The following is a 20,102-nucleotide window of genomic DNA, read 5'->3' as shown; positions in this document are numbered from 1 at the left end:
CACCTTCATGATCTAGGATTGGTAGAATTAATAGTGTGAATATTGCCAAAATTCTAATGCAATTCACATCAACATTACAATACTATCCCTCACATAAATAGAAAAAATGAGTCACATAGACATAGCTATTCTAAGCAGAGAACACTGCTCAAGGTACCACAATATGTGATCTCAAACTGTACTATAAAGCCATAATAAAAAGACAGCATTGTATTGGCATAAAATATACATATAGAGCAATGAATCATTGTAGTGGTTTAAATGAGAATATCCTGATAGGCTCTGACATTTGTCTTATTTCATTCTAAGTTGGTGATACAGTTTGGAGAGACTTAAGAGGTCTTGCTGGAGGAAACATAATATTGTGTGTAAACTCCTGGGTTTAAAAGCCTTGTGCTATTCACAATTTGTTCTCTCTGCTTCCTGCTTTAGGATGTAAGCATTCCTGGTTCAGGATGTGATCACTCTACTTCTGTTTTCTGACATAATGCCTGCCAATTGCTGCCTTCATAGAATCTTAAACTATGTGGAACTATATGGCAAATCAAAACTTCTCTCTCCAGGTTGCTTTGGTCATGCTGTTTATCACAGCAATAAAAACCTAAGTAATATAAATAGAACAGAGAACTCAGAAGTAAAGCCATGTAGATGTGGCAGGGGTATTTGAAACATGTTCTATGGGAAAAATAGAGTCTACTGTCACAACTACTGTGGGTTCATATCTGTAGCTGCCTATGTTGTGCAGCAAGTATCATTTCCTTATACTCACAAACAACCTCTGGATTTTATGCTCTTCATGCTCCCCCTCTTCCATCAAGATCTCTGGGTCTTTGGAGTGAGCTATATATTATAGATGTCCTAGTTAGAACTAAATATTCTTTAGCCTTTTAATCTCTGCTCCTTGACCAGTTAAAGGTCACTGTGTTCATTGCTTTCTACTGCAAGACACCCAAGTTTCTCCAATGAAGCTTGAGAGATGCTCTAGTCAATGGATTTAGGGAGAAGATTTTCTGGTCCACACTCAAGTTAAATGAAATCCCAGCATGGAGTCAGAAGGTTTGCATAATGCTCAGCCCTAACTGAGGAGATATTGGGAGAGGGAGAGTCATATTTCTCTAATAGTGTGAACCAAGTGGCTAACCATGCTTCAATGGATGGCCACACACCCAACAGCATATATGAAGCACAAATGGGATTTTATAGATTTAAAAAAGATAGGTCAAACATAAAGTTGCTTGGGTAGAGCAGGGGCTGTGGCTCTAGAAGTTTAGTGATATGGTGAATATGATCAATATACAAGTTATGAAATCCACTAAGAACAAATGTTTTTCTGAAAGAAGAAAATGAGAAAAGTCTCCTCAATAAATGGTGCTGGAAAAGCATGCTATCCACCTGTTAAAGAATCAAATTAGCTGACCCTCCATCCCAGCAACAGCAATTCACCTGGACCCTGACCCCACTGCTCTGGTGAAGTCCCTACCAGCCTGCAAACAGTTGAGATTCCTGCCTCAGTGCTGCACCCCCACTGCCATCACCCACTGGACTCTATGCCAAAAACACCCACTCTGCCAACAAACCCCATGCATATGAACATAGTGCCCAAGGCCAGCCAACCCTACCCTGCAACCACTATATAGCACAGGCATAAACCAAACCAGCTGGACAAACATATGAATGACTGGCTACTCAGCTGGAATGCTCCAAAGTCCAGATCGTAACTGAACCTCTGGGTGCATCCTGTGCTCCTCACCTTCCCCTCCCAGGGCTAGCAAGGCAGCCGGACACTGTCCCCACCTCTAGTGGAAATACACTGCAGTGCAGTCCTAACCTAGCCTGCAAGCAGGTGAGAGACCAGCCTCTGAGCTATGCCCCTATCACAGTCATGCACAGAACTTGGTCCCTCCAAGAACCATTCTGCAGTCTAACCCTACACACCTAAACATCCTCCTCATGGCCAGCCATCATCCATAATCAAAGCAAACTCCATAGGCACAGGAACAAACCACACCAGTTGGAGAAACAGCAGACTACATAAGCACATGTGCAAAACACAATATTTGGAAGGACAGATACAGGCATAGCCCACACCAGTTGGAAAAAAAGATGGATAAACACCAGTGTCAGAATACATTCAACCACTGATATGCAATATGGAACCACCAGAACCAAGTGATCCTACAGCAATAAGACCTGAATATTCCAATGCAGCTGAAATACAAGAAAAAAACTTAAAATTACTTTATGAAGATGATAGAGGCTCTTAAAGAGTAAACAAATTTAAAGTAAAAATTCCTTTAAAGAAGTAGAGGGAAAGACAAACAAAAATTGGAAGAAATCAATAAATCTCTCAAAGAGTGTAAACAAAGCCGAGAAAAATCAATCAAACAGGTGAAGGAAATGGTTCAAGACTTGAAAATTGAAATAAAAACAATAAAGAAAGCACAAACTGAGGCAATTCTGGTAATGGTAAATCTGGAGAAGTGAACAGGAACTACAGATGTAAGTGTCACCAACTGATTACAAGAGATGGAAGAAAGAATCCCAGGCATTGAAGTTACCATAGAGGAATAGATTCATCAGTAAAAGAAAATGTTAAATCCAATAAATTCCTAACATAAAACATTCAGGAAATCTGGGACACCATGAAAAGACAAAACCTAAGAATAATAGGGATAGAGGAAGGCTGAGAAGTCCATCTCGTTGTTTGATGTTTTGGTGGCTAGCTTCTTGAGTTCATTGTATATTTTGGAAATCAGCCCTCTGTCAGATGTGGGGTTGGTGAAGATCTTTTCCCATTCTATGTTGTTTTGTCTTGCTGACTGTGTCCTTTGCCTTACAGAAGTTTCTCAGTTTCAGAAGAGCCCACTCATTAATTGAAGATCTCAATGTCTGTGCTACTGGTATAATGTTCAGGAAGCAGTCTCCTGTGCCAATTCGTTCAAGGGCTCCCACTTTCTCTTCTAGAAGATTCAGTGTGGCTGGATTTATGGTGAGATCTTTGATCCATTTGCACTTAAGTTTTGTGCATAGTGACAGATATGGATCTATCTGCAATCTTCTGCATGTCCGAATCCAGTTGTGCCAGCACCATTTGCTGAAGATGCTATCTTTCTTCCATTGTATAGATTTAGCATCTTTGTCAAAAATAAGGTGTTCATAGGTGCGTGGGTTAATATCAGGGTTTTCAATTCCATTCCATTGGTCTATCTGTCTGTTTTTGTGCCAATACCAAGCTGTTTTCGGAATTATGGCTCTATAATAGAGCTTGAAGTCAGAGATGGTGATGCCAGCAGAAGTTCCTTTATTGTAAATAGTTGTTTTGGTTATCCTGGGCTTTTTGGTTTTCCATATAAAGTTGAGTATTGTTCTTTCAAGGTCTGTGAAGAACTGTGCTGGGATTTTGATGGGGATTGTATTGACTCTGTAGATTACTTTTGGCAAGATTGCCAGTTTTACTATGTTAACTCTACCTATCTAAGAGCATGGGAGATCTTTCCATTTTCTGGTATCTTCTTTAATTTCTTTCTTTCAATGAAATTAAAAAGTGGGGTGCAGAACTAAATAGAGAATTCTCAACAGAGGAATCTGAAATGGCTGAAAGACACTTAAGAAAATGCTCAAAATCCTTGGCCATCAAGAAATGCAACTCAAAACAACTCTGAGATACCACCTCACACCTGTCAGAATGGCTAAAATCAAAAACACCAATGACAACCTATGCTGGAAAGGATGTGGAGAAAAGGAACACTCCTCCATTGCTGGTGGGAGTGCGAACTTGTAAGACCACTCTGGAAATCAGTATGGCGGTTGCTCAGATAAATGGAAATCCATCTGTCTAAAGATTCAGCAATTCCTCTCTTGGGTATATACCCAAATAATGCATGTTCATACAATAAGGACATATGTTCAACCATATTCATAGCAGCATTGTTTGTAATAGCCAGAACCTGGAAGCAACCTAGATGCCCCTCAACTGAATAATGGATAGAAAAAATGTGGTACATTTATACAATGGAGTACTACTCAGCAGAAAAATACAACGGAATCTTGAAATTCACAGGCAAATGGATGGAACTAGAAGAATCCATCTTGAGTGAGGTAACTCAGTCACAATAAGACAAACATGGTATGTACTCACTCATATATGAATTTTAGACATAGAGCAAAGGATTACCAGCCTACAATGCTCTTCACCAAAGAAATTAGGAAACATGAAGGCTCTAGGGGATAAAAGCATGGACCCCAGGAATGGGAAGGGGCAGGAACTCCTGAGGTAATTGGGAGCATGAGGGTAGCGGAGAGGGAGATGCCAGAATGAGAGCAGAAGAGGAGAGGAGAAGAGGAAATGGAGGAGCAGAAATATTGAGTTGGGGGAAGACTAGAGGAGAGCAGGATGAGAGATACCATATTAGAAGGAACCACTGTAGGTCTAAGGCGAGATCTGGCACTAGGGAGATTTCCAGAGACCTACAAGGATGACACGAACTGACAATTCAGGCAATGGTGGAGAAGATAACCTAAACACCCTTCCCCCAAAATGAGATTGATGACTACATTTTTAGGCCATGCTAGAGCCCTCATCCCAGCGGCTGATGGAAGCAGGGGCAGACATTCACAAATATACACTGAACTGAACTCTGGAACTTAGTTGCAGAGAGGGAGGAATGAAGAGCGAAGGGGTCGGTACCAGGCTGGTGAAACCCTCAGAAACAGCTGGCCTGAACAAGGGGGAACACATCGACCCCATATGCTGTCTGGGAGGCCAGTACAGGACTGATCCAGACCCCTGAACATGGATGTCAATGAGGAGGCCTCTGCACTCCATGGGGCCCCTGGTAGTGGATTAGTATTTTTCCCTGGTGTAAGAAGGGACTTTGAGAGCCCAGATCACATGAAGGGATGCACTCTTGCCCTGAACACATCGGGAAGGGCCCAGGCCCAGCCCAGGATGATGTGGTATACTTTGTGGAGCCCCTGTGGAGGGCCCTACCCTGCCTGGGGAGTGGCGGGTAGATGGGGTGGGGGGTAGGTCAGAGTGGGTGAGGAGGGGTGTGGGTGAGGAGAGGGAGAGGGAGAAGGGATTGACATGTGAAACAAGCTTGTTCCTAATTTGAACTAAAAAAAAAAAAAGAAGTCCATTTCAAAGGCACAGAAAACTTATTCAATAAAATCATAGAAGATAACTTCTAAGCTAAAGAAGGACATGCCTTCTTGAGTTCTTTGTATATTTTGGAGATCAGCCCTCTCTCAGATGTGGGGTTGGAGAATATCTTTTCCCAGTCTGTGGGCTGCCGTTTTGTCTTGCTGACTGTCTCCTTTGCCTTACAGAAGCTTCTCAGTTTCAGGAGGTCCCATTTATCAATTGTTGACTTCAGTGTCTGTGCTACTGGTGTAATGTTCAAGAAGTGGTCTCCTGTACCAATTAATTCAATGGTATTTCCCACTTTGTCTTCTAATAGGTTCAGTGTAACTGGATTTATGTTGAGATCTTTGATCCATTTTGACTTAAGTTTGTGCAAGGCTTGGGTCTAACTGCAGTCTTCTACATGTCTACAACCAGTTATGCCAGCACCATTTGTTGAAGATGTTCTCTTTGTTCCATCGTATAAATTTGGATTGTTTACAATTTTGTTCAAATGACTGAAGAACCTGGAAAATACAAAGGGCACCCACATTTGTAAAAGAAATATTATCGAAGCTTAAATCACACACAAAACCCCATACATTAATAGTGGGAGACTTAAACACTCCACTCCCACCAATGAACAGGTCTGACAGACAAAAACTTAACAGAGTCAAGGAATCAACAGATGTCATGAAACAAAGTGGACTTAATAGATATCTGCAAAACACTTCACCCAAACATAGAAGAATATACATTGTTCTCAGAACCTCATGGAACCTTCTCTAAAACTGACCACATACTTTGTAAGAAAGTAAACCTCAATAGATAAAAAAATTGGAGTAACCCTTTATAACTTATGGAACCACCATAGGTTACAGTTAGAGTTAAACAACAACACACACCACAGAAAGCCTACAAACTCATGGTAACTGAACAACATTCAACTGAACTACCACTGGGTAAAGAAAGAAATAAAGAAACAAATTAAAGACTTCCAAGAATTCAATTAAAAGAATCCACAACATACCCAAACATTTGGGACACAATAACAGCAGTGCTAAGAGGAAAGTTCATAGTTCAAAGTACTAATAAAGAAGTTGGAGAAATCTCACACTAATTAGTTAACAGCACACCTGAAAACTCTAGAACAAAAATAAGCAGACTCACCCAGGAGTAGATGGCAGAAAAAAATCAAACTCAGGGCTGAAATCAATAAAATTGAAACAAAGAGAACAATGTGGTTCTCTTTGTGGTTTATGATTTATTAAAGCTTGCCTGAGGGTACAGAAAGCAAAGCTAGCAACAAATTATAGAGCCAGGCAATGGTGATACACACCTCTAATCCCAGCAGTCATACTAGCTAGCCATAGGCCAGGCAATGTTGGCACATGCCTTCAATCCCAGATTCAAGAGACAAGCAGATGAATCTCTTTTAGGTCAAGGCCACACTGAGCTACATGAAATTGATCCATCCCTAAAGAGAAACAGCTTACACAAAAATGATCTCAGCACTTGGTATCATAATAAAACAAATGGCCACCATCACCTCAAAGGCTATGTAATGATGCACTGAAATCTAATATCATATCCAGTGTGTGTGTGTGGGGGGGGTTGAAGGCATTTTCTCTGAGAGGAACCTGACAGGATGCTCACCCTCACTATTAATAATGTACCATGAGACCTGAAGTTGTATACAGAGAAAATGGTCAAGAGAAAAAAATAACATATAAATTAGAAAGAAAAAAGGCAGTTTACTCCCTTTGCTGGAAGCCTCAGATGGATGAAACAAAACACTTTCCCAGAAAAATATTAGAATTACTATAGCATTTAAATTGTAGGATACAAACCCAGCACAGAGAAATCACTATCATCTTTGTGTACATCTAGTAAAATAACTGAAAAAAGAAATTGAGAAATTAATACCATTCTACAATAGCTACCTGAAACTGCTATTGTAAACTTCTGTCCTCTAAACATGTCCTCAATTTCATGAGATTAACCATGCCTACTTGAAAGGGACCATCATGATCAGGCTCATGGAATGCAGCAAGGAAGGCCACTAGACCCTCACCTCAATATCAAGCTTTGTTTCCTAGCCATATCTATGCAATTCTGCCACAATTGTATGTGGGATATCAGGGAGTAGTTTGAGTGTATAGGATGGGGGAGGTTAGCTAAGATGGTCTGTCTTCATTTCTCCAGACACAGGAGAGGCAACATCCATATTGTGTACACACACAACAACTGTTTTAGAGCCACCCATACTCTTGCCCATAACTCCTTACCCATGATATGTAAGTCAGCCTCTAATAAACTCATTGTTTATTAGAGTGAGCTTGGATGGAATTCAACTTCAGTTTGTCCTTGGCATCTTAGGGGGCAGGTAGCATTACTTTGCCTCCCCCACTTCCTCAGGGAACGAGCTCTTACCAAAACTGTCTAGAAATAAATTTAATCAAGAAACTGAATGATATCTATAATAAAAACCATTGAGACATCAATTAAAGAAACTAAATTAAAAGGAATGTAAGCATTTCCCATGCTAACTGGTTAGAAGTGTTAATATTGCCAGTGATCACACCTCACAAAAGAGTCTTCAGAGTCATTTCAATTTTCATAGAAATACCAAATTTGTGGGTCACTGAGATAAAATGGCAACATTAAAATTCATTTGAAGTATCAAAAGATACCACACAACCTAAATTATTCTGAAATCTAAAATATAAAGCTAGGCACAATAAAATATCCAAATTCCTAATTATCACAAAGCAATAGTATAAAATGCAGTGTGTTACTGTCAAAAAAAAAAAAAAAACAGATTCAAAGACTTCTGAGTTAGACAGAGGATGAGAAACCACGACAGAATTAGTTGACCAATTGAGAAAATGCCTCCATCAGATTGACCAGTAGGCAAATCTTCAGGGCATATTCTTGATTAATGATAAATGAGAGAAGGCCTAGCTAACTGTGTAGGTACCCCCACTGGGCAAGTGGCCCTGGGTTGTAGAAGAAAGCAGACTGAGCAAGCTGTAGAAGAAATTCAGTCAGTAGCACTCCTCTGTGGTCTCTGCTTTAGTTCCTCCAGGTTCCTGCTGCCCTGACTTCACTGTGATGGATTGTGTTTCAGGAATATAAAATGAAACAAACCTGTCTTTCCAAAGTTGCTATTGGACAAGGTGTTCATCACTGCAACAGAAAGCAAACTAGAACATCTGGTATGTATAGACAGTAGAATATTGCTCAGATTTAAAGAGACAACAAAAATCCTACATCTGGAGCAGGGTGGATGAAATTATATGACATTAAGTAAAAGAAGTCAAGCATAGAAAAATAACTACAAGCAGATAGTTAAATGTGGAAACTAACATTGTTGATTTAATATGAGTAAAAAGTAAAATAATGGGTGAGGCTGGAAGTTGCAGGACAAATTGGGTACACACGGTGTTTTGTGGTGCAATGCAACAATATAGGTAGATGAGGTGGAGCATGTTCAGGGTGGTGGGGTCATAGACTGACAATACTGTTGGAGAAAATGACCTGCAGCATAGTAGAGTGATGGGTTTACTATAGTAGAGTAAAGTTTACTATAAATTTCAAAATTAGTTGAAAAACTAAATGTTCACAGGATAATAAGTAAAAACTTTGAGAAGGTGGATGGATATGAGAGATACAGATAATTATTCAAAATAAAGTCCATAGCAATAAAGACCACAATGAACAGAGTGTATAAAACCTAGAAAGTAAAGTTTCTATACCTCAGGAGAATGTGAAGATAATATGAAGCCTTGCCTTCAACCATTGAATATTTCCCAAGTTAAGTGTTTTCTTAAAAGGTACGTGAAGCCAAGGTTTATATTAGCCATGGTTTTGTATTAAGAGCTTGCAAATCAGACCTCTGAATAAGAGGTAAGAAACTGAAATTCTGGTGACATTGGGGCTATGTCCTCAACATGAGTGAAGGCCATAGGATCCAGTCAAAAGTGGTTCTCCATGAGCAGAATTTCATTGAGAGTGTTGATATGGTGTCAGGAGAAAACATTACTTGGAGGCAGATGTTAAAAGACAATCAACAAGGAAAAAGTTTCTCTGTGCATACTAACATCCCATTGGGAAATGCTGTTCTCATATGTGAAATGTGCCTAATGAGCAGACATTCAAAGATGTAAATATATCCCTTCTACTTTTGCTCGTCATGTGCAACCTCTGTCTGCTCAGAACATGGCTCTTTGCATTGGCATCACCATTTACTCAGGAAATTAAGCTTGATTTTGTCTTCTCATCTCTTCTTATTATATAACATTTGTCTTACTGGCAACCATCTGGAGTTTAGAATTCCACACAGAGACCTTCCATCTTTAAACCACCAAGGTTAGTGTGGGAACATAGCTGATGTGGCAGGAAAAAAATCACAAGGCAAAGAACAACAACAACAACAACAACAAAATTTACTGCAGTCACTTTAGAACCAATCCAGAGCATCTCAGGGATGTCAGATGATTGTGTCTATTTGCTGGCTTGTTTGATTAATTCAGTTATATATTCACCATATCAGAAGGGGAAATGGATACTGAACTCAGCAGAACAGAGTTTACATTGAAGATGAACTGATGGTGATGGAAAACCAATCAGTAGAGGAGTTGAGAATCTTCAGGTGGCTGTATATGAGTATGAATTTCTTAAAGATGCTGTGGTTAATTAGGTGGAAAAGAGAAATTGGGTACCACATGCAGAGAATTGTAGAACAAAGTGAAGGATATATCTGGATTTTGAGTTGAACAACTACTTCAAATTGCTTTTTATTAAATTAGATTTTTCTTGTTGCCATAGCTTTGATGTAATCTCCAGTTATAGTTTATATACCTTTGGAGTACTCCTCTTACTTTACTGAAACATCTCTATCTTCTTACATATGAGTTTCCTCACATTAATTAGTCAAGATGAAAATATCTACCACAAACATACCCTTATGTTCACCTCTAATGCATGCTTTAATTTCATAATTATGCCACTATTTCCTGAGTTTTTATAAGATATGTGAACTAGAGGACCAATTTTATTTTTTTCTTCCATTAGATTGCCACTGATACCAATTTTTACTTAGGCACTGAAGTTTCTCTAACTCCATTAGGCTACAACATTGTCATATGTTAAATGTATATATAACCTGAGGTCATTATGTACTGAGCTTCCGCTATGAGCCATGCAGTGAGAGGACCACTGTGCATTACTAATTCCTTTATGGGTAGGTTATTGCCAAGTAAATTGGCAACCTCTACTGGTAGCATTTGATTGTTAATATTATAGATGGTCTTTAACCTAATTACTGATGCCTCGTTCAATTTGGTTAAGCCTGTTTTTGATGTTGTTTGGAAATCCCAGGATTTTGCATTTTTCCCCTTTGACATTCATGCTAAGACCCATGTCCTTTTCTTTCCCTTTATTATATGTAATGCAGAAATAGTCACACAGCACATTGAAACTACAAAGCAGAGTTCCTGTTCATGTGGATCTCACTTTAGGAGGTTGAGTCACAGCACAATGGAATAAATGGAGGTGCACATAATGCCCTAGAGATTAGCCATGCAGAGTTTCATAGGATGTGTTCTAGGGGCATCTTTGCATGTTGGATGGAGCCCAAGGTAGGACCACACTGTACCCTTCAGATTTGGCCAAACAACTCAAGCTTCACTCACACTGGGAAATAAAAACAGAGATCTGTCTTGTGTGCAATTCTGCATAAAATGCAATTATTACTGATGGCTACCTCTGTGTCTGTTTGTGTAGTTTTGTTCCCCACAGAGCAAAAAATACTAATTGGGATCCCCCATGGACTTTAAAACATTGATCATAATAGCATAAGAAAATAGAAAATAGTTAACAGAAACAGAGTTGTGGGACAAAACTAGGAAAAGGTTCACCAATTGCATTATAGGAACATGCATTTTGGTGTTCTCTTGTTCAGTAGAGAGAGAAAATTTAAAAATAATAAATTAAATTGCATGTGAAAGATCTGCACAAGATCAAAGTCAGGCAAAACCCCAGCACATAAAATCCCACCCCTAGCTGAGGAGCTAGTGGTGATTGGTGGCTGCTAGAGGAGGGAGACTCAGTCTTCTTTGAGAGGTTACCCAGGATGGAGTAGATGGCCCCATACCCATGCACATACTTTCAACACTAAGTGGAGTTGGTGGGTTTCAAAAAAGAGCACATTAAATTTGGAGAGAGACATGAGGGTAGGGATAGAGAAGGAGTGAGACAAAAAAGAACGAAGGATTTGACCAAAACAAATTATATACATAAATGAAATTCTAAAACAATAAAAATCATGTATAGTATATTTTAAAATACCTTCAAGGACATTCCATATTCCTAGAATAATTAAACAATACCTACTTGATATGAGTAGTATACACATTAGCTTCTTTTGATCACTATGCTCATATGAATGCATGTATTACAGTCTCACATTGTAATTCATAAGAGCATACTATTACTATGCTCCAATAAAAATACAACATATTACAAGTTCCAACTAGTCAAATTTATGCTGACACTATAGGAAAAAGCACAATTATAATATTCAATATAAAGCTCCCAAAAATTCTGCACTTATTTGTATATTTCTTTTCCAATTTTTTTTCTTATTCCTTTTATTTAATTTTCTTCATACAATCTATTTTCCTCATGATTTTCCTAGCCTTCATGTTTTCTTGTGGAGGTTTTTAGTTATATTTTGTTTGTGTATTTTTGTCTTATTAGTTTTTTGTTTGTTTTAAACTTGCCTTTGTATTTTTTCCAAATGCAAGTTCAGCTATTGTTGTATCACTCCAAAAGATATTTTTACTTCTACAATGTAAATGTTTTATTTTTGAGATTTTATTTTTTGATCTTATAGGCAATATTCTTATAGTTGGAGGGCTGGTGAAATAGAGCTTTTTCTTCATTAAAAAGTCTCCAGAAACACATGACTATTCAGTCTCTCTCTCTCTCTCTCCCTCTCTCTCTCTCTCTCTCTCTCTCTCTCTCTACCTCTATCTCTCTCTCCATTACAAATTTATGTATTTTTTCATTTGAAGTGCCAATTTCTATCCTCTTTGAACTAGTGTGTCATTTGTCTCTCTTCATATATCAACTAATATCACCATTTCTAAAGGTCATGCTATTGCTACACTTGCAGGTGTTTACGAATATACATGTAAATATTGTAGACCAGGAGCCGCACATAAAGGAGTTTGGGTCACCTGACTATAATGGACTTCCCAAGGCTATCTATTTCCCTTCCAGAAATACATTTTGATTCCAATGCCTATCACATTTTATTTCTAACCATGTGACATAGGTTAGGAGAACATGATTTTAATGTGGTCCCCATGAACCACAGCATGATACAAAGGCTGGAACACTAAACCAATGTATGATGATAGCAAAGAGATGCTTTTCAATTTATATGAATGTGGTGATCATTCTTATTGACAGGGTATAGACTAACCTAGAAAACAAACCTATCAGTATGTAAATGAGGGAGATTTCTAGACTGGGTTAAGTGAGGCAGACAGATTTTTCCCTAAATGTGGGTGACACCACCCCATGGGAAGCCTGGGTAAAAATGAAGAAAATGAATTGAGCACCATTATTCATCATTATCTGCTTCCTGACTGTGGATATCCTGTGATCTGCCATCTTGTGCTTTTGCCTGCCTTACTTCTCAGCCATGATGTGCCTTCAAACCATGAGCAATTAACCTTTTCTTACATTGGTATCATCAAGTATTTTGTCATGGCAATAGAAAGATAACAGATACATGAGGATTTCTGCAAACAAGTTAAAATTAAAATGCACTGACACATGAACAGAGAAATGCCATGGTGTCTTGATATTTCAACATCAATAAAGTCATTTTATCCTGCAATATCCTCTTTCATTCATTATCCTAATCACTCTGCCTTCTGGTTAGACATATATTAAAGCAAACACCTTACTAAGAGCATTTCACTTCTGAAATGCATATATACATTCAGGAAACATAGCTTCCTTGTTTTCTTTCTAGGGGTAACTTTTCACTTGTCATTTTTCTCTATCCCCTAAATACTCAGTACAAAGTAACACACCCTATATACCATCTCTTCTGTAGCTTTGTTTTCTTTCATTGTAAATATCACCAACTTACATCTTTCTTACCCTATCAGTTTAAGTATTTATTTGTTTGTGTTATTTCATCCTCATGTGATTTTAGAGACATTTGCATGCTGCAACAGAAAATTTCTTTCCTGAAACCTGGCTGTCACATAATCATAGCTAATTTATGTTCCCCAAATGCAGGGGATAGTTAGCATTCAAAATTTATGACCATTCAAAACCCAGTCAGAGAAAGGCAGAGTGTGGTATGAGGTTTTTAAATCAGATGTGAAAGGGTCATTTACTATTGCGGATCCCATTCATATGTAACATCTGGGAATTCAAGTCATGGATATGGGATATACAAGGCATGTTTTTTTCTAAGGTTTCACAACTGTGCCACATATTTTCATCCCTTTCTCTTTTCATAGGCTACATCAACTAAATGGGGCCAAAGAACGACTCACAAATTTCACATTTTCTCCTTCTGGGAATTTCAAAGAACCCAAGACTGCAGTTTCTCTTATTTGTGCTATTCCTGGCCATGTACTTGATCACCATGCTTGGGAACCTGCTCATCATCCTGGCAACAGTTTTATGCCCTCACCTGCATACACCCATGTATTTCTTCCTGTCCAACCTATCCTTGGTGGATGTCTGCTTCACTTCAACAACTGTCCCAAAGATGTTGGTGAATACACACAAACACAGTAATGTCATCATGTATGGGAATTGCATTGCCCAGATGCATTTCTTTATACTCTTTTCAGGGCTGGAAATCTTTCTGCTGACTTTGATGGCCTATGACAGGTATGTGGCCATCTGTCACCCTCTACATTATACTGTCATCATGAGCCCTCGACTCTGTGTGCTGATGGTCCTAGCATCCTGGATCATGAATATCCTTCATTCCACAACACAAAGCTTAATGACATTGCGACTGTCCTTCTGCACAGACCCAGAAATCCCACACTTTTTCTGTGAACTAAATCAAGTAGTACACCTTGCTTGCTCAGACACCCTTCTTAATGACGTGGTTATCTATTTTGCAGCTGTGCTGTGGGCTTGCTGTCCCCTGATGGGCATCTTTTACTCTTACTCTAAGATAGTTTCCTCCATACGTGCAATCTCATCATTGCAAGGGAAGTACAAAGCATTTTCCACCTGTGCATCTCACCTATCAGTTGTCTCTTTGTTCTATTGCACAGGCCTGGGTGTTTACCTCAGTTCTGCCTGGACTGGAAACTCACAGTCAACTGCACGAGCATCAGTAATGTATAGTGTGGTCACTCCTATGATGAACCCCTTCATATACAGTCTTAGGAATAAAGATATAAAGAGGGCACTAAGAATCATTTTGGGGTGGAAGGAATAGAAAAATATTTCACTGAGGTGCTGAACATAGTTACATATCCATGATCACACCACTCAGAGCTCTCTGATGGTATCTTCAGGGTGGAATGTGTTCCCTCTGTTTTATCACCAGAGTCTCTCATTCTCCAATGTCAGCTTCTCTATAGGATTCAGTCACAGAATCCACTTTACAACTGTCTACCCTCACTATGACATTTGCTTTTTTTCCTTTTGTCCTCTTGCAAGTTCCCCAACCTTTTCTTCCGTCTTTGGATCAGTAAATACTCAGAAATCCCCTGTGATCATAGAGAACAATGATTACAAATAATTTCCTTGCAAGGGACATGTATCAGACTCAGAATTTCTAAATTTTTGCTTATTATTCATGGGTGTGTGACTGCATGATACATACATGATGACCCGCATGCTGTGACTAACATGTGGAAGTCAGAGAGCAATTTTGTGGAGTCAGTTTGCATCTCTCACTTTTATATTGGTTCCAAGGATTGAACTCAAGTCTTCAGGCTTTCCCAGCAACTGCCTTTACCTATTTTGCTATTGCTAGACTCAGTAAATTTAAGGTGTAGTGAAAATAGTCATAAATTATACTGCTATAAGAAAACATTTTATTTTGAAATTATGGTCCTTTCTGGTGGCAAGAAATCAGATACTAGAGTAGTTCAGTTTCTGTTTATTATTTCATCATGCCACATTAATAACCATCTTTCCTAATTATGTAAACAGTAATATATTGCCATGTGTAATGGTTTAAAATTGGATTTTGTTCATGTATCTAGGATCCTATATCTATTTTGACTCAATCAATGTCTGTGGTTCCTACCATAATGTCTGACAAATGTCATAAGGGTTGTCTAATCCATGTCCTTTTGTGGTCAGGTGTGTGTGTGTGTGTGTGTGTGTGTGTGTGTGTGTTTCTGTGTGTATGTGTGCATGTTCATACATATGCTTACAATATAGACAAAATTTTAAGTAATAACATTGATATGTAAATGGTATGCAAATTAGTGCTATATTCTGCTTTTTCCTTATGCATTAATCCAATAAATAATCACTTAGATGGATTTCTCTTTTTTAATTGCTGTTAATACTGTCACAAAAGCATGGGTGATTTTTTTCCTTTGTTGATTTCAGTTCCTTTGTCCTACAGTTGCTATCATATATATGACACTGTACCAGAATTTTTCTTGATGTTGTCATTGGAGGAACTGTGTAAAGAATTTCTTTCTGCCATTTCTCATTCCCATGTGTAACTTTTTCAAAATAACAAAATAAAATGTGATGCTATATATAAAAACTCATATGAGACCATGGATGGGAGTGTCACAGTTATATACTCACAGTTATATACTCTCCTGTTTAAAGCCAAGTGGCATTTTTCTAGAGACAGCAAGTTGTTCATTAACAACATTTGAAATTTCAAGGAACATAGACATGAGAGGAAACTTTAATTGACTGTAGTACTTGTTATAAGATAAATAATCTTGAGGGCAGAAACTTGAGGAAGAAAGAACAATAGTGATTACTCTAACATTTAGTCAGGTCACCTGGGACCAGATTCTTCAAGAAACATTTTTGTTGCACACAGAACAATGTCCCACAGGGTTTGGAGTGCCCAGGAGATGAATTAAGAGAAATGTCCCCAATGGGCAAGAGAAGGATCAGTTTCCTAGACTTTCTGTCCAAAGTCTTGTACGTAATTTACTTTCTATTCTAATTTGCATTATCAAATTATCTTTTAATGTCTTTTAAACCTATTACACTTAATACATCTATAGTGAGTTTCTTTACTGGTTTTGGCAAACAGGGAAAACTATAACTATACTATTTAGCCTTCTATTCCCTCATAATGCATGCATCTGCAATCACTATATGAATCATGGAATTCCATACCCACTACATCAACTTTTTTCCTTCCATCTGAACAGGATGTCTTCTTTGTGAATCTTCAGCCTACCTCTGTCTCCCCACTTACTGGACTGGAAGTTCCAAAGTAGCATAAGTAACTCCAAATGTGGACTTTGCTTTGAGCGACCAGAGCTTTCTTGTCCCATTGACAGGAAATGCATCTGGAACCTGATACATAATATTGATTTGATGTTAGCTAGTCATGCATTTGAGCACTGTTGTTTGGGGTTAGGCAATAGAGGAACTGGAGTTTTCTGAGGCAGCAAGGGCACAATTGTCCTAGAGAAGGTTTGTGAGATTGGTAAGGGTTCTTTTGACTAAGAGATAAGCAAAGGAGAGCAGTATCAATGTGATGCTGCTCTTATTCAGCATTTTATTGCATCTCTTATGTTCTTTCACATCCAAGCATAGCCTAATAGATATGTCACGTTGGCGATAGGGAAGGGGTGACAGGACAAACTGTAGCATTCCTCTCAGATAGAAAGGAAACCTTATTATACAATCCAATCTGTGGTTCTACCCTAGGAGTTAGCACAGCACCTGGTAATACCCGTGACCATAGAAAGCTCCAAAAGCAAGAAAATAAACAATGATTAGTTCCCCAAATAAAACTGGGTTTTTATTCCACTATTCAGTGAAAACTTAAATTCTAAAGTTTAATCAAACACATTTTGTCTCCTTCAAGTCTATACCTCATCCTCTTTAAGAAGTTTGTGAGATTCATTCCTGATAGCCTATCCCTAATGAAAAAAGAGTGAGATTTATCCCTTGGTTCTGTTGCTAATCTGAGCATTGTGAAGGCAAAATTGAACACTTCTGAAATAATAGAGCATTGTGGCATTGCAGTGAAGCACTGCATCTCATTTCAGCAATTTAATGTAAGAATGGATCATGGTGTTACAAAAATGAGACAATGTGTTGTCAAAAGTAGAATTGTAAGATCAAAATTTAACATTGTAATTGAAAGCATTGTGCAAATTGAAGCATTATGGTGACACAATTCACTGTTGTGACATGAGCATTCAGCATTGTGACAGCAAACTTGATCATTATATCAAGGCTCACAAAGATGTCTGACGACAGCTGGCAGCACTGTAATGCACACTGAAGCATTTTGACATTAACTTGTTGAAAATTTACATTATAATAATTAGTTGTACTAACATAATCCTGAATTGTAATTTTGCAACACTATATTGTGTACAAAGTCCTCTGTTGTACTCCAATACTTGATGTTTTAAATGATTTTATGAATTGTTGCATCATAATGCTGCATTTTATCACAATATACCATTTTACTATTCAACTGCCTTTGGCATCACATTGCTAACTTGTGAGAAAACAAGAGCATGACTTAGATGGAATCCCACTCCAGCCTGGATAGCTCCCCATTTCCTGTGAACTAGGTTATTCTGATGGCACAATGGGTCATTATGAGGGAATTGGCACAAGAGAACAATGAATTATCACAATTAATCTTTGTGATGTTACTCTTACAAGTGAGTATTGTAATATCAATATTAGGGATTTTGAAACCATGTCATCATGGAAAATTGTAATGCTAAAAAACGGTGTATTTTGATATTATAATGGTGTATTGTAATGCAGTGATGTTGCATTGTGTTAGAAAATGGTATATTATAATGAAAAAGTTCATCATTGTCACATCACATTGGCTCATTGGGATGTCAAAATGGATTGCTGCAGTATCACAACTGAGCACCATGACCTCACAATCGGACATTGTGATGACACAATGGAGAATTAAAATTCCACAATTCAATTGTGGTGGTAAAGAAGTTCACTGTGGGTTCCCTATCCGCCCTGACCTCTGCTGAGGTGAGCGTCCCCTCTGCTCCCACCTGTCACCTGCCATCACCCCTTTCTTGGATTTTCTGGGCCTCCTCCTGGCATAGAGTGGACTCACCCAGACAGAGAGGACTTCCCTGAGTCCAGAAGCACTTCACTCTGGGTTCCCCCTCTGCTCTGACCTCTGCTGAGGTGAGTGTCCCCACTGCTCCTGCCTAACTCCCAACATCACCCCTTCCTTGGATCTTTCTGGGCCTGCTGCTGGCATAGAGTGGAAGCACCCAGACAGAGAGGACCTCCCTGAATCCAGAAACACATCACACTTGGTTCCCCCTCCACCCTGACCTCTGCTGAGAGTGGGCCCACCCAGACAGGGAGGACTTTCCTGAGTCGGGAACACCTCAACCCTGGTTACACCTCTGTCCTCCACCTTCTGCTTGAGTGAGGAGAATATCGGGAGAGGCCAGACCATCCAGAGCTGTAGACACTGCAGTCTTGGCCAATGTATGCCACCAGGTGACAAGAAGACATAGAGAGACCCACATGTACACACTGGAAGAAGAGATGGCAAGATGACAGAATAAGAACACACTCAACAACAGAAAGTCCAATATGACACCATCAGAATCTAGGGACTTCACACCAGCAAGACCTGAAAAGCACAGCACAGAAGAAGTGAAGAAACAGAACTAAAATCTATTTTAGGAAGATGATAGCGAATCTTAAAGAGGAAATGAGAAAATCTCTTAAAGAAATAGAAGAGAAAGCACACAAAAAATTCAAGAAATAAATAATTCTCTTAAAGAAGCCAAAGAATACCAAGAAAAACAACCAAACAAGTGAAGGAAGCAATTGAAACAGTTCAAAGCATGAAATCTAAAATAGAAACAATAAAGAAAACCCAGAATGAGGGGATGCTGCAAATAGAAAGGCTGGATAAATGATCAGGAACTAAGGATGTGAGCATAACCAATATAATACAAGAGATGGAAGAGAAAATCTCAGTTGTTGAAAGTTCTAAAACAAAAGGAAGCAACCGCATCCCAGAGGTGTAGATTCCAGGAAATAATCAAAACGAGGGCTGAAATCAATAAAGTAGAAACTAGGAAAACATTGCATAGAATCAATGAAACAAGGAGTTGGTTCTTAGAGAAAATAACAAGATGGGCAAACCTCTATCCAAACTAACCAAAAGGCAGAGAGAGAACATTCTAATTAACAAAATCAGAAATGAAAAGGGGGATATAACAAAAGACACCAGGGAAATCCAGAGAATGATCAGGACATACTTTGAAAACCTGTACTCCACAAAATTTGAAAATCTAAAGGAAATGGGCAATTTTCTGGATAGATATCACTTACCAAAATTAAATCAGGAACATATAAGCAAATTAAATCTACCTATAACCCCTAATGTAATAGAAGCAGTGATAAAAACTCTTCCAACCATAAAAAGCACAGAGCCACATGACTTCACTTCAGAATTTGAACAGAAATTCAAACCAGAGCTAACAAGAGCTCCTCAAATTTTTCCACATAATAGAAGCAGAAGGGACATTGCCAATTGCTTTTATGAGGCTACAATTACCTTGATACCCAAGCCACACAAGACACAACTAAAAAAAGAGAACCACAGACCAATATCCCTCATGAACATCAATGCAAAAATATTGTACAAAATACTGGGGAAACAAATCCAAGAACACATCAGAAAATTCATCCACCATGATCAAGTAAGCTTCATCCCAGGGATGCAAGAATGGTTCAACATATG

General features: G+C 38.6%; 1 protein-coding gene across 1 annotated transcript; it reads left to right on the top strand.

The window, feature by feature from the left end:
- The first annotated feature begins 13,682 nt into the window (after positions 1-13,682).
- LOC100771991 (olfactory receptor 7A17-like) lies at positions 13,683-14,878 on the top strand. Its single transcript, XM_027413765.2, has one exon. It carries the CDS (start codon positions 13,686-13,688, stop codon positions 14,613-14,615), a length of 930 nt encoding a protein of 309 aa, XP_027269566.1. The 5' UTR covers positions 13,683-13,685; the 3' UTR covers positions 14,616-14,878.
- Positions 14,879-20,102: the final 5,224 nt, after the last annotated feature.

The sequence above is a fragment of the Cricetulus griseus genome, chromosome 4, assembly GCF_003668045.3.
Source record: "Cricetulus griseus strain 17A/GY chromosome 4, alternate assembly CriGri-PICRH-1.0, whole genome shotgun sequence".
Classification (NCBI taxonomy): Eukaryota; Metazoa; Chordata; class Mammalia; order Rodentia; family Cricetidae; genus Cricetulus; species Cricetulus griseus.
The sequence above is the reverse complement of the archived record's forward strand: the minus strand, read 5'-3'. Positions and strand labels throughout refer to the sequence as shown.

Excerpts from the sequence above, each read along its gene's own strand:
- LOC100771991 (XM_027413765.2), top strand. The coding sequence starts at position 13,686 with ATGGGGCCAAAGAACGACTCACAAATTTCACATTTTCTCCTTCTGGGA.